Source organism: Cyclopterus lumpus, chromosome 5 (genome assembly GCF_009769545.1).
Source record: "Cyclopterus lumpus isolate fCycLum1 chromosome 5, fCycLum1.pri, whole genome shotgun sequence".
NCBI lineage: Eukaryota > Metazoa > Chordata > Actinopteri > Perciformes > Cyclopteridae > Cyclopterus > Cyclopterus lumpus.
The window spans coordinates 24,097,640-24,111,635 of NC_046970.1; the positions used below are offsets into that span (position 1 = coordinate 24,097,640).

Consider the following 13,996-nt stretch of genomic DNA (forward strand, 5'->3'; position numbering starts at 1 on the left):
TGTGATTCTTGATTTTACAGAGAGCCAGTGCAGAGCAGCTAATACAGGAATAATGTGATCTCTTTTCTTAGTTTTTGTGAGTACACGAGCTGCAGCATTCTGGATCAACTGGAGGCACTTAAGAGACGTATTAGAGCAGCCTGATAATAAGGAGTTGCAGTAATCTAGTCTGGAAGTAACAAACGCATGAACCAGCTTTTCTGCATCTTTTTGAAACAAGATGTGCCTGATTTTTGAAATGTTACGTAGATGAAAAAATGCAATCCTTGAGATTTGCTTAACGTGGGAGTTAAAGGACAAGTCTCGGTCAAAGATAACGCCGAGATTCTTTACAGTGGTGTTGGATGCCAGGGAAATGCCATCTACAGAAACCACATCACCAGATAATTGATCTCTGAGGTGTTCAGGGCCCAGTAAAATAACTTCAGTTTTGTCTGAGTTTAACATCAGGAAGTTGCAGGTCATCCATGTTTTTATGTCTTTAAGACATTCTTGAATTTTAGCGAGCTGGTTGGTCTCCTCTGGTTTGATCGATAGATATAATTGAGTATCGTCTGCATAGCAATGAAAGTTTATGCAGTGTTTCCTGATAATATTGCCCAAAGGAAGCATATATAAGGTAAATAAAATTGGTCCAAGCACAGAACCTTGTGGAACTCCGTGATTAACGTTGGTCATTGAGGCTTCATCGTTTACAAATACAAATTGAGATCGATCTGATAAATAGGATTTAAACCAACTTAGTGCGGTACATGAAATGCCGATCGACTGATCTGTAATAGGATGTCATGATCAATGGTGTTGAACGCAGCACTATGGTCTAATAATACCAGTACGGAGATGAGTCCTTTATCTGATGCAATTAGGTCATTTGTAATTTTCACCAGTGCTGTCTGTGCTGTGGTGTTTTCTAAATCCTGACTGAAACTCCTCAAATAAACTATTCTGATGTAGGAAGTCGCACAACTGATTTGCGACTACTTTCTCAAGGATCTTAGAGAGGAAGGGAAGGTTAGAGATTGGTCTGTAGTTAGCCAACACCTCTGGATTAAGAGTGGGCCCACAATTGTACACTATATTCTTTGAAGTAGTCATGGTAACGTGATATGTTGCATCAAAGTGCTGTACCATTCATATTCACACCATTTCAAAGCAACCATTTACCAGGTGACGTCTGAAAGTCCCTGAGGGTTCAGTGTTTGATGGCTTAGGGGGACATTGGGATTGGGCCTGTGCAGTGTAACGGAAGAGTTTCCTGGTCTGGACAGTTAAGCAAACATTCCAGTAATAAAAAGGTACTTAAATATTGTATGTTTTCAGTTGATTAATGAAATGACTACTTTTAATAAAGACAGCCATCATTGCCAGAGTAAAGATGTTATTTCTCTGTTAAACTGCATTGAGTATTTATACACTGCTGTTTATTCGCAGAATGTATTTATTTGCATCTGTATGTTTTGCAATTTTGATGTGATGTCAATTACCCTGAATGATTGCTTAAGAAAATCATAACATGTTTGAACACCCTACATTTAGAGTCATAAACCATTTAATGTAACTTGTTTTAAAACTAATGTTTTCATAGAAATCAGGAAGTTGGAAATTCGTAGAAAGAATAATGACAGTGATATGAAATTGTGTGTTCTGCCAAAAGGTTATCCTGACCAAAACAAATCAAATGTCTGTCTAATATGCCACACAAATAGCTGCCCTGAATGTAATGCAGGGTTAAGACCAAAAGGACTTTTCAAAGCTTTACAAAGTGAACGAACAGATGATTTCAGAATTTTAAAGAAATGTTTATTCAGAAGTTTGACCAGAGGTTAACACAATAGGCCCAGATGAGATTTGCCTTTGGTTGATGGAGTCTGTTCCTCTTTGCACTAGAAAGACAAAAAAAAAAAAACAGCAATCACCAACTGCATGTAGTTTTAGTTGACAAAATGTTTTGCAGATGTCCCTTACCGCGCTTTCTCTGTTGTCTGTAGTTCATCTGGTGCGCGGGTTGCACACACTGGCCTCTGCATGAACCATCTGCTTGGCTGTGCGAGTCACAAATCTCTGCATCACAGTGGACAAAGATCTGTAGACGGACAGAAGGGTTTATTACACAGGGCTACTATGCGATGTGACCAATACACACAACTCATATTTTACCTCGTCTTTCAGAACCTCTTTATCTTTCGTGAAGGTGAACATCTTCATAGAGAAGCGTTTGATGTGGGATGGGACTAAAACCCTGGCGTCGCTCACAACAGGATGGAAAATTGTCACATAGCTGTCATCAGGATTCTCACAGCTGGGGAGTGGGTAAAATACACATTTGAATGCTTCTTTTTAAACTATACAATTATGCTTTGTGGATTGTCACAAGTCATACCTGAAGTTGTGAGACTGCACCTAGCTTTATGCTACTCATTACCTGTCCACAATGATATCCCAGCTAGGCAGAGATGTCCGGTCTTCATCAAGTGTAGCCCAACAGCTCTCCAAGATGAGCTCCAAATTTGGGTCAGTAGATTCAACCAGCTCCACCTCAAAATACAGAGACTGCCTCAGATATTTTACAACTGGATAATCTTCTGCTTGGTAGAAGAGCGTGTACGAGGAATCTGGAGGAGAAGAGTCCCATTAGAAAGAGGCATTGCCCAGACTGGGTACAGTCTTGCAAAACAAGGTTTTAATCAAGTCAACCTTACCCTGGGCTAGCCTCATTTGAACCATCAGCTGTCCTGAGCCGATCTCTGCGGTGGGTTCATAGAGTCTTGGATTTGCGCCGAAGCCAACAGTCTGAGTCTCATTGACCACATAGTAGCAGGAAATGGTTTGTCTTGGAGAAAAGAAAATATATTGGGGTGGACCTCTAGAAAGTATATTAGGATAAAAGATTAGAAGAGTCCCTCTACCTGTACTGAGGACCAACTGGTGACGCTCCTTTGTTGTAAGGCAAGGCAATCTCATTTTCATACAGCATGTAGTGGTCAAAGAACTTAATACAAAATAAAGACCAGAGGCATGAGCATTTTGAACTAGATAATGTAGAGATTTAAGGCGAATTAACACTTACGGTTCTTGTGGTTCCACAGGACGCAACATTGAACAAGAAATACGCAATGCGATCACCACTGAATGCCGGCTTGCAAGACTGGTCCTTTAGGGTCAGCCTACTTGGGATGATATCGGTCACAGAATCCACCTTCACAGCCGTAGCGGTCATCGTTCCATTGGGGTAGCACTCTGGAGGGTAGAGGTGGTAAGAGTGAAGAAAATGTCCTACAGTCCCATCAGCAGAAACTCTAAACATTAAGTCTTACTGGTTGTTGTTAAGGGGAAGTTGCAGGACAAGAAGAGATCAGCGAGCACCCAGTCGTTACTGGTATGCAACAGGAAGAAGTCAACGCGGGCTCTTAGTGAATCTGAGGTTATCAGCTGTAAGACAAAGAGGGAAGTTATCCAGTGCAGAAGATTCATGGTGAGATGTTATAGTGAAACATACCTCAAAGGTCGTGTCCTTGGCAGTGTACGGCAGAACGAGGCTGAAGTGTGTGCTGTTTTCTTGGACATGGTAGTCAGCCATTTCAGGTGTCAGCTGTTGATGTCCAACCATTGCCTTGAAATTGTTGCCTTGACTCCCGTATTTCACACTGATGTAAAACTGGTTCTGGTCACAGGAGCCAGTGATGGTGGGTAGCTCTAAAAAAACAGACACAAGGTTGACCATTGGACTGAGCATCTTTCTCTGAGGCTCAGTGAGGTTGCGTTGGTGTCATTTCATATTTAAAGTAAGACACCCATGGTCTTTGGTCAGTTTGCATCCATATCACATCTCTCCTGAAGGCACCAAAAAGTATAATATTTAAAAGTCTACATTTTAAAAGTACCTGGGAAATGTCATGGCAATATTGGTTACATTTCTCTCCCCACTCGGATCCCAGCAATTATGAGCTAGATACCATAAAAAGATAAATATCTTACCAACATCTTGCAGAGATGCCTGCAACTCGACTGGGAGGGCAAAAGGAGTTTCTTCAGGAAGGATGATAAACCCAAAGATCAGAGAGAGGAAGTAGGTTGTAACCAGGGGTTCAGGATTCTGCAGATATAAACAGTAATGTTACAGAAACACTTAGTACAGCGCAGATAAGCTGGCACCAAGTAACATTTAGCATCTATAATTTCACTTGCATCTTTCAGGACAATATCTGCATCAAAGGGCACTAAAACAGAGATGCTCTTGGTTCCATTGGTGTAGTGGTGCTCCTGGACAGTAAAACCTCTGGCATTGCTCTCTTCAACAGTGAGCACTGTGGTGAAGAAGGTGATGTTCCTCAGCACCACATCCGGCAGAAGGGGCCCCAAGACCACGTTGAACTCTCGGGCATCTGGGATAGTATCTGAGGAATAGAAAACAGGTCAATAGCCTTTCTTCATTAGCCTGAAGTTCTGTCTACCATATAATTACTTACTTTCTTGGACGTGGAGAGCTTGAAGAATCAGAGGGGTGGTAATGGGGAACAAAACCTTGTATCTGGTATCATCATGGGCAACAGTGGTCCTCCACAGTACCTCAAGCATGGGCTCCACAATGTAGGTGATGTGGTACTGGTAATCTGGGGCATGGCTCTGCAATTATTTATGACATTTTAATAAAATATGCAACAAAAGTGCCTGTCATGTCTAAGCTAGATGACTTCCCAACCTTGTAGTGACCATCAGGCGAGCCGACTGGGATCTCAATGATGATGTGGAAATCTGTGGCGGACAGCGTGTACCCTCGTGCAGCCATCTGAGATCTATCAAGCCTCCTTCCGTTGATGCCCATGTGCATTTCCCGGATTTCAAAGCTGCCATCTACCAGTGGTGTCATACGGCGAGGTACGTGCCAAGAGATTACATTGTTGATGAAGAGGACGCCACCTGTTAATGATAACCCAACTGTTGATGCATCTGTGTGACAAACGGCAACAACGTCCACACAGATTGCTCGCGACTTGCCTGTAGGACAAGCAGCTGCCAAGTTCTCCACACCCAGACCATGCGGTGCCTTGTAGTAGGCGCTCACTCTGAAAACTTCCATGGAGACTCCATCCACCTAAGAGATGTCAGGTATATCGTCATGCTTTTAAGGCCAACTTTAATGCAAAACACTTGATGGGTGTGTTGCTTACTTCTTCCGAAGTAGTCTCTGCTGTATTGTAGGGGGATCGCATAACCAGACGGGTCGAGGTCGCCATGGCAGCATAGCCGACTTGTTCAGCCTCCCTCAGCACCATCGACACTGGTTCTGGGGTGTAAAATGTCAACTTCCAGATACCATGTTCTGCCCCAGAGGCCTAGAGGTAAGGGGAGAATTAATAATGTCCTCTGTTGAATTATATAAGACATGGTGCAGGTTGAAAAGCAAGTCCACCGTAACAGAATTTTTACACATACATCAGGAATGATGTCGATCTCTTTAACATCTTGAGTCTGTCCCTTAGCTCCAGCATCAGGAGTAGCAATGTGGTGAGACACCTACAAACAAGAAATGGTGGCTTAGTGTGTTAGAGACAAGTTGGTTGAACCGTCAATGTTTAGTGACCTACTTCCATGTAGTTCCTGTCGCAGAGAATCTCTCTAGAGGCCCAGCGAGCGTAGCTGCAAGTCTGCTTCACATCATGGGTAACCACGTCTGATCCACTGGGGCCGTACATTCGGAGCCTTAAGCCAACGTTAAAGGTTTGGTCGTCCTACAAATTAAATGCATGAAACAAGCATTTGGCATTAGGAGAGTCAAGGTCAAACAATGGCTTTTTAAGATGGCCACTGTATAAAATGTGTCGTCAGGAACAATACTCATTGGCTAAAATAAATTAATTGATGCAACAAATGTTTTTCTCAGTGGCAAATTCTAATGGAATGTCATCGGATAAAATGAGCTCAAACATACTTGGTTGTCCACGTAGCAGCCCAGCAGAGACGAGTAGATTCTGGTGTTACCCCACGGGTCAGACTCCATGCTGTATCCACACTGAGCAGCCAAGTTGGGTGTCAACACAATGTGCTGGGTGCCATCTGGTGGAAAAATAAAGACAAGCATGACAGGACACCACTCCTAGTGTTAACCAACCATGCTCATTAGCAGATTGTATACTTACTGATGGCCTCCACCTCAAGCGCATTCCCCACTGCTAGGGCCTTGTCCAATGACAGCCTCATTAGATTACCCACGCAGTCTGAATGCAAGCCACTGCCTGTTAAAAGAAACGGCTTGTGAGGAGCAGTAAACTTCCTGTAACAAAGGTAAACTAAGTTTGAATTCAGGCTTACTTGACTGTGAATTGACCTTCATATTTGGCCTTGCTTGACCCAACAGGATTACTGCAGCCATCAAGTTCCATAACAAACTGCAAGTAAAACACATCATTTAGAGACATTAAGTGTGCAGCTACCTGTCTTTGAAAAAAGAAAGTAAATGAACTCACATGTTCCCAAACCTCCACATCTTGCAGTCTGAGGGCAGCCAAACAAAAGAACTAGAGGAATCCAATCACTATCAGAGCTTGGCACTGAACACCAAGCACACGTGATAACAGACCAACTCTGAAGAGACTGACTGCTTCCTGATCCATCGCCAGCTGTTTTATACATCAGTTAATTACAATACACATGTGAGACCATCACCAGCTGGATCAAAAGGACCTGTAACAGGTGATCTTCCATCCTGTTTTGCCTGATGTCAGAGTTCAGTATTTATCTAACTGTTAACACTTTGAGATCCCAATGTTTGCCTTCCCCAAAAACAAAACAAAAAACACAAACGAAGAAGGAAAAAAAAGTATGTTCCACTTCCCCTTTTTTAAAAAGGCTTCAGGTTTGGGGAAATCCATATAAATACGCCATAAACTTAAATCACATTAACATTAGTTCATATCTTGTAGGTCTGTGTCCACTCTGATGTTGTGGTCCAGTGGGTAGAGTAATGTGCAGTGTTCAAACCAGGATGACGGGATGAAAGGAAAGGCCTCTCTCACACTGATAATGTCTCACTTTTACACACACAAGTAAGTTTTACATTTTTGTTCAAACAAGTAATGGGATAAATACTCTAGCTGGTGTTTTTTTGTAGTGGCTAAGATATATATATAATTTTTTTTTTTTCTTCCACAGCTGGCTGTTTTAGATGGCCACAGTATAACACACGTGTCAATACTCATAGGTTAAAATAAATCCTAGTTAAAAGAATTTAAATGGATTTCACACTTTCATTTTGGTTTCTTACCAAAATCACTCAGGGGATACAGCTGATATATATCTTCAGCTGTAATTAATGGTTAGGATGAGTTACTCAGGGTCACAGGGCCAGAGAAGTTTGTGAGAAATATGCGTTCAGATACTGTCTAGCCCTACATTGTCTTATTGTTGTGTTTCCTTAATAAGGAGTGTAACTTTCAGGTGTGTGTGTGTATAAATGAGCATGAGGCCTTTACGAATATTGAATCTTGTGTCACGGACTGAGTAGCTGTGTCATTTGCCTTCTTGCAAGAAATAAACAGGACAAGAGACGACTTTGATTCAGAGACTTAATTTCTCCTTTCCCAACAGAGAAGATCTTCCATTGCACTGGCTCTCACAGGGTCTCTCTTGGACCCGATTCATTCGGTTGTGTGTCTCTGAAGCGAGCTTGGCCGAGTGGGATGCCTCCCTGGCTCACACGGGTGCTATTGTGACCTGATTTAAATCCAATTTTGGCCCACCGATTTTCAATTCAGTTTATTTTGTATAGCCCAGTATTACAAATTTGCCTCAGAGGACTTTACAATCTGTACACATACGACATCCTCACATCGGATCAATAGATGTCTTGTGTACAGAATAAACGGAGCGCTCTGATCGAGTAAGCAAATTAATAAACAGTTTCATGCAAGGCTGCAATGCCTTAAGAATGGTTTGAGAATGGAGTGTATAGTTAAATGGATGCTGTGTCACTGAAAGTCTTGGCAATGTTGTTGTATATTTTATGTTTAAAAGCCTGTTAGAATCGCTGTGTGAGTGAGTGTGCACATCATATGTATTTACACGCGAGTACCTGTCCACAACCCTACACAGACGTATACACAGAAGTATACAGACGTATACACAGACGTATACACAGACGTATACACAGACGTATACACAGACGTATACACAGAAGTATACACAGAAGTATACACAGACGTATACACAGACGTATACACAGACGTATACACAGAAGTATACACAGACGTATACACAGACGTATACACAGACGTATACACAGACGTATACACAGACGTATACACAGAAGTATACACAGACGTATACACAGAAGTATACACAGACGTATACACAGACGTATACACAGAAGTATACACAGACGTATACACAGAAGTATACACAGAAGTATACACAGACGTATACACAGAAGTATACACAGACGTATACACAGAAGTATACACAGACGTATACACAGACGTATACACAGAAGTATACACAGACGTATACACAGAAGTATACACAGAAGTATACACAGACGTATACACAGACGTATACACAGACGTATACACAGAAGTATACACAGAAGTATACACAGACGTATACACAGAAGTATACACAGACGTATACACAGACGTATACACAGACGTATACACAGAAGTATACACAGACGTATACACAGAAGTATACACAGACGTATACACAGACGTATACACAGAAGTATACACAGACGTATACACAGAAGTATACACAGAAGTATACACAGACGTATACACAGACGTATACACAGACGTATACACAGAAGTATACACAGACGTATACACAGAAGTATACACAGACGTATACACAGAAGTATACACAGACGTATACACAGACGTATACACAGAAGTATACACAGACATATACACAGAAGTATACACAGAAGTATACACAGACGTATACACAGAAGTATACACAGACGTATACACAGAAGTATACACAAGTACCATTCCAAGAGATATGAGGTTGAATCGTTGTCCCTCTATTCCAGAGTTGATAACCGCAACTGCATTTGCCCTCGGGTCAAAATATATATAGATAGTTTTGCTGAGGCTGTCCTCAAGAAATATTGGCATTAACCCACTCACTGTGAAGTCAAAGTTCACGATGTGAGTTATTGAAAATGTACAGATGAAACACTCTCCAAAAAGATGACAGACGACAGAGAGTTCAATCAGAAGTTTTAATTCTATCAGCTGTCAAAACACGGTCAGCAGAAAACATGTCAACACCATCGCTTCTGATTTAAAACAGTTTAATCTGATTTCCTATGGTTCACTCTTCACTGTGGAATTCAGTGATCAGTTTTTAGTTTTTTTACCCAAACAAAGATAAATATCTATTTCATAAATGACGGAGCTCGGCTATAAGCCGTTAGCCCCTCGCTTACAGTTCTGGTGCTAAGCACGTCACAATGCTTCTCACACACTGTTTGTAAAGCTATACCTATGAAAAGTAATGCACTTTTATTATTATACAATGCAAGTAATCAATTATGGTGTAATCCACGTATTTGTGAACCAGGAAGTATAAAGACTTTGATGGGTATTAAAAGACAGAGGGTCTAAATCTACTCTAGTTTAAAGAGTATTATTATTATGAATCAGATGTATGCCTTTTCCAACCTACTTCCTGTCCAGTTCTCCGAGGTTTGAATCAAACAATTGAAGTGAAACCCAAATCTGCACATATTCAAAATAAAACCCAAAACACAAGTTGATCTCTATTGAAAATAAGTTTAAATGTTCTCACTGCACTGGCACACATTAAAGGCACCGGTTGCAACTTGTTTGCAGTGTGCTTGTTCTATACTATGACTGGATGAAGGAGACCTTTCAGGGTAAAATCCAGTTTTCTTGACCTTTTCTCGTACAAATATTTTTACTGTCGTGAAGTTCTGTGAATTCTAATCGTGTGTGTTGTTTTCAAAAGCAAGAAGAGAGCTCCAAATTCCCTCCAACTGGCCCAACCTGTGAGTGTGAGTGGACCCTGAGTCCTGGCTGTCTTCTCAAAAAAATGCTCTTTCCAAAGCCAAGAAAATGTACTTTCAAGCTCAACTTCTGAGCCAACAAGGGAAATAAAATCCTCCCCAAAAAAAAGTGCTGAAACCGGCCTGGACCTTTTTTTTGTTTTATATTCATTTATTTCTCATATTATTTTAATTTACTCATTTGTTTCCTAAACGGTCCATTGAGCTGCGGTGTGTATCTGAAAGCAGCTCGTCCAATGGAAGAGCTAATAAATCCACCAGATGTTGGTTGTGGTACTTCAAACCCTTTTTGTCAACTTGACGTTTAAGTACCTCAAACGCCAACAAGTATTTAAATACTTCAACGTCCGCTAAGTGTTATAAACATCCAAATATCAACTGGACTTGAAGGATACAGTATTTTAAATGAGTACATCTCAAATAAACATCACATTTAAAGACTTTGAGCCCCTTTTGTTTGGTATTAGTTATGTATTACTTCTTTTTATTTAATGTCTTCAGGAGGGAAAAGCATAAAGGAGGTGATGAAGGCGGAGACCGAGAGAACCAGAGTACTTCAGCTCCATCACTGCATACACACAATTAAAGATTTAAAGCTCTACTTTTTTATTTGATCTATATGAAACAAGCAAAACAACTACACTCAAAATCAGATTTCTTTTTTTTTTTTTTTTTGCCTTTCCCTGTAAATTCAGATTTTTCAGCCGTGCTCAAACTTTTTTTTCAGACTGACCACCTGCCTCAGTGCTGACAGGGCGTGTCCAGGTGTTGCCCGCACTTCCAGCAGCAGTAGTGATGACGATGCCACGTGCGTCCATCTTTTGCCGTGTGGAAAGACTGACAGAAGATCAACTGAGGAAGGAGAACGGGACGGGGGTTGTTTAACTGCATCGGTCGAACCAATCTCCATCTATTGTAATTACCCGGTGACTTCAAAACTGTGTATTTAGAGTCTACAGCCACGGCCGCCTCACCTCATCGCAGCCGGAGCATCGCGGCCAGACCGTCTGACAGTAGTGCCGTCCACAGAACAGCTTCTGGCCGGACCAGAAGTAGACCAGGTCCGCCAACCCCCGGCCGCACTCTGAACACACGAAGCAGGTGGGATGCCAGAGGGCGCCATGGTAACCTGCACGCTCAGCGTACACGGCTGGACTCTCCTTGGCGACCTCACCGCGGCAACCGGTGCAGCGCTAGAAGACGGAGAATAAGAAAGTGAGAGACGTTCGTGAACCAAACTAACGCAACAAACTTTAGGTTTAAAATGGCATTTCGTAGCTCAAATTACCCAGTACTTATCTATATTATATTATCTTCACTAACAACAAGAAAGCTTTAGTTATAGTTACTTCTAAAATTAAGATTTTACTTGAGGGACCAGTGGGTAGGATTTAGTGGCATCTAGTGGTGAGGTTGCAGATTGCAACCAACGGAATACCCTTCGGCTTCCTTTTCAAGCGTTTAGGCCTTTACGTACTGTAAAAACAGATCGAATTCAAATCCGTCCGGTGCTTTTGCGAAGCAAGCGTGTTTTTTGCGAACCAACATTACCAGGAATTAAACTTCCAAGGTGTCAGACGGCGTGTTTACTCACGTGTCCTGTCTGGTCATCGGTTCCGTTAGTGGAGACGGTAGCAGAGGCTGTGGCGCTGTTGGAGGAGCCGTGGTCCTGGTGCGCCGCGGCATCCTTCCTGCCGCTGTGGCTGCCGTCCTTGGCGTCCTTCGCTGTCCTCTGATTGGCTGCTTCCATCAGAGCTCCGCCCTCACCGGGCAAGGCCACCTCCCCGACTCCCAGCACCTCCTGTTTGTAGCTCTTCACAAACAGCAGCATGGTGGAAATCTGCAGGAGGACATATGAGAAGTAATACTATGAGGAAGTTTGAACTGGTTATGAAACAGTCTTAACAATGAAGACTCTATACATAACTACAAGATGGTCTTTTTTTTAACAGTTATTTCGAAAACACTACCATCTTCGTCCACAGGGACCGCCAAAATCACCACGAGAGGAAAGTTCCTCATAGTAGCTTTTGAGTCTAGGCAGAGTACCGTACCTCCTCCTCACTGGCCAGGCTCTGACACTTCATGGGGTCCTGGTCGTAGGCCGGGAGCTGACTGGAGAGCTGCCTCTGTCGCTCCAACGCTCCATCTGTCCCCAAGACGGGATGTTGACTCTGTGGGATGAGCTCCATGTACTGCATGGCCTGAGGGGGAATCAGGGGCATTTCACTTCTTACTGTTATTATTATTTTTTACAGCATTAGATGTGAACCAACTACTGGAACTGACAAATTCACTCTTCCACATTCATCCGGCTGCAGATTCCTCATTTATATATATATATATATATATATATATATAGAGAGAGAGAGAGAGAGAGAGAGATATTTATCTGTATGTATATATCCATGATACTGGCACTCTCCTGGCTATTCTGATAGCTGAGGTTTTCTAGGAGGCAGATCTGGAGAGCGTTCCCAGTGTCGGATTTGGATCTGTCAAATCAACCACAGTCACGTCCCCCCCCCCCATGACCCCCTCCCCCTCCACCACACCGCAGTGCTCAATAATCACTGTCATCCTCATAATTATAGGTCGTGAAACCTGAAACACGTTTGTTTAGTTATTTTAATGGAAGCCAGGCGGTCTAGACTGTTCGACGCGCAGAAGCCAAACCAGAACGCATGTGGTAAATCCCAGTGGTGAGCTCTGAGGATGGGGAATGACATTTTTTTTGTTTTTCGTGTCGTTGAAAAAGATAATCCAAGTCCGCATCATATTTTTTTTTAGGCATGCGCTGTGAGCTTTCTTTGTTTATGAGCGTGTGCATTGAGGACATGAAAAACAAGCATAGCCAACCCACGAAGGGATGAGGATCGAGGACTAAACTGGTTACCAGTTCGGTTATAAAACCAATAAACTCCAACGACGCTGCTCCCAGTTGTGAATCAAAATCTAAATCTGCATGATGTGTTCAAAAGCTGCAAGCAAGTTTTAATTAAATGTGCATAAAAAGGGAATTAATAATACTTACATCTCTACTGTTAGGTTGTAGTGGATTTTATATATATGTGCACATGTAGATAAGAGAAGTTTATGTTTTAAAGTAATACATAAAGAAAGATATGATAATTAATTTGGGATATTATGAGGAATATTCTGTATTATGAAACATAAGAGAGGATCACTGTTTTATTATTCTGTTTTAATGACAAATGTAATGATTAACTGTATGATGCATGAGAATGAATGAATGTTTTATTGTTTAGACAATAGTTAAAATGGATGCCGATTGAAACCTAATGTGTTGCTTTTATTCTGAAGGCAGGATAATAGGGTTTTATTCTGATGGGGAACTTCCGGTCCTTGACCGGAAGTGTGAGCTTTGACCCCGCTAGTTTTACTAATTGGCTTAGCGAACAGAACTGCAGTCTGTTGCTCCTTGGGAGCTGCAGTCCGTCTGTGGAGAGTTCCTCCTTTCTGGCCCCACGATCGTGAACGCTACATGAGTATTATCTTTGCCATTAAATATTGTTAACTTTAACTCATTGAATCCTGAATTTCCTGCGGCCACGGGACCCGGAGCTTTGAACACGAATCTTACACTACTATAGATCTCTGTTAGATTAAATCTTTTGCATAATTCTGGCCTTAGTTAGATTTTTTTTAATCTATTTTTTGGACACCGTGCTCATCTTCACGGTTTATTTTGTGTGTAATCGGTGACTTTACGAGCCGTTGCATAGCAACAGACAAACAACCGACCTCTCCGGCGCGCCTCACTGATCCTCACCAGCGTTTGGTTGAGGCCGGCCGGCGCCCAGTCGTACGTCGTGGTGTTGAAGGTCGCCTCTTTGCGCGCCACCACCGGATTGGTCACGATCATGCGGTTCCTCTTGTACACGCGGAGGCCGCCGCCCCCCTTGACCTTCACCGTCAAATGGGAGCAGGGCGAGTCCGCGAGCAGGCGTCCCA

At 42.3% G+C, this 13,996-nt stretch overlaps 2 protein-coding genes across 3 annotated transcripts in view; both read right to left on the reverse strand.

Annotated features, from left to right (window-relative positions):
• Positions 1-1,778: 1,778 nt before the first annotated feature.
• LOC117730890 lies at positions 1,779-6,582 on the reverse strand. Its single transcript, XM_034532946.1, has 21 exons — positions 6,465-6,582; positions 6,310-6,386; positions 6,138-6,233; positions 5,930-6,054; positions 5,586-5,729; positions 5,434-5,514; positions 5,169-5,333; positions 4,996-5,092; positions 4,700-4,917; positions 4,467-4,623; positions 4,186-4,394; positions 3,976-4,093; positions 3,497-3,693; positions 3,315-3,429; positions 3,068-3,237; positions 2,907-2,989; positions 2,700-2,830; positions 2,423-2,612; positions 2,158-2,299; positions 1,966-2,083; positions 1,779-1,883 (listed from the first exon to the last, which is right to left on the reverse strand). Exons 1-21 carry the CDS (start codon positions 6,482-6,484, stop codon positions 1,801-1,803), a joined length of 2,736 nt encoding a protein of 911 aa, XP_034388837.1. The 5' UTR covers positions 6,485-6,582; the 3' UTR covers positions 1,779-1,800.
• Positions 6,583-9,234: 2,652 nt separating this feature from the next.
• Positions 9,235-13,996, reverse strand: part of lmcd1 (LIM and cysteine-rich domains 1) — a 6,687-nt gene continuing 1,925 nt past the window's right edge. For both annotated transcript variants that reach the window (XM_034533089.1, XM_034533090.1), the window contains 5 exons: positions 13,815-13,996; positions 12,076-12,225; positions 11,616-11,861; positions 10,996-11,214; positions 9,235-10,873 (listed from right to left, as the gene is read on the reverse strand). The exon at positions 13,815-13,996 is cut by the window's right edge and continues 74 nt beyond it. In XM_034533089.1, the coding sequence (XP_034388980.1) occupies positions 10,763-10,873; positions 10,996-11,214; positions 11,616-11,861; positions 12,076-12,225; positions 13,815-13,996 (908 nt within the window). In that variant the 3' untranslated portion in view covers positions 9,235-10,762. The remainder of the gene's footprint in view (positions 10,874-10,995; positions 11,215-11,615; positions 11,862-12,075; positions 12,226-13,814) is intronic.

Excerpts from the sequence above, each read along its gene's own strand:
- LOC117730890 (XM_034532946.1), bottom strand. The coding sequence starts at position 6,484 with ATGTGGAGGTTTGGGAACAT. Across the intron at positions 2,990-3,067 it reads CCTGTGGAACCACAAGAACC|TTCTTTGACCACTACATGCT; the intron begins GTAAGTGTTAAT and ends TTTTGTATTAAG. Across the intron at positions 2,300-2,422 it reads TGGGATATCATTGTGGACAG|CTGTGAGAATCCTGATGACA; the intron begins GTAATGAGTAGC and ends CCCACTCCCCAG.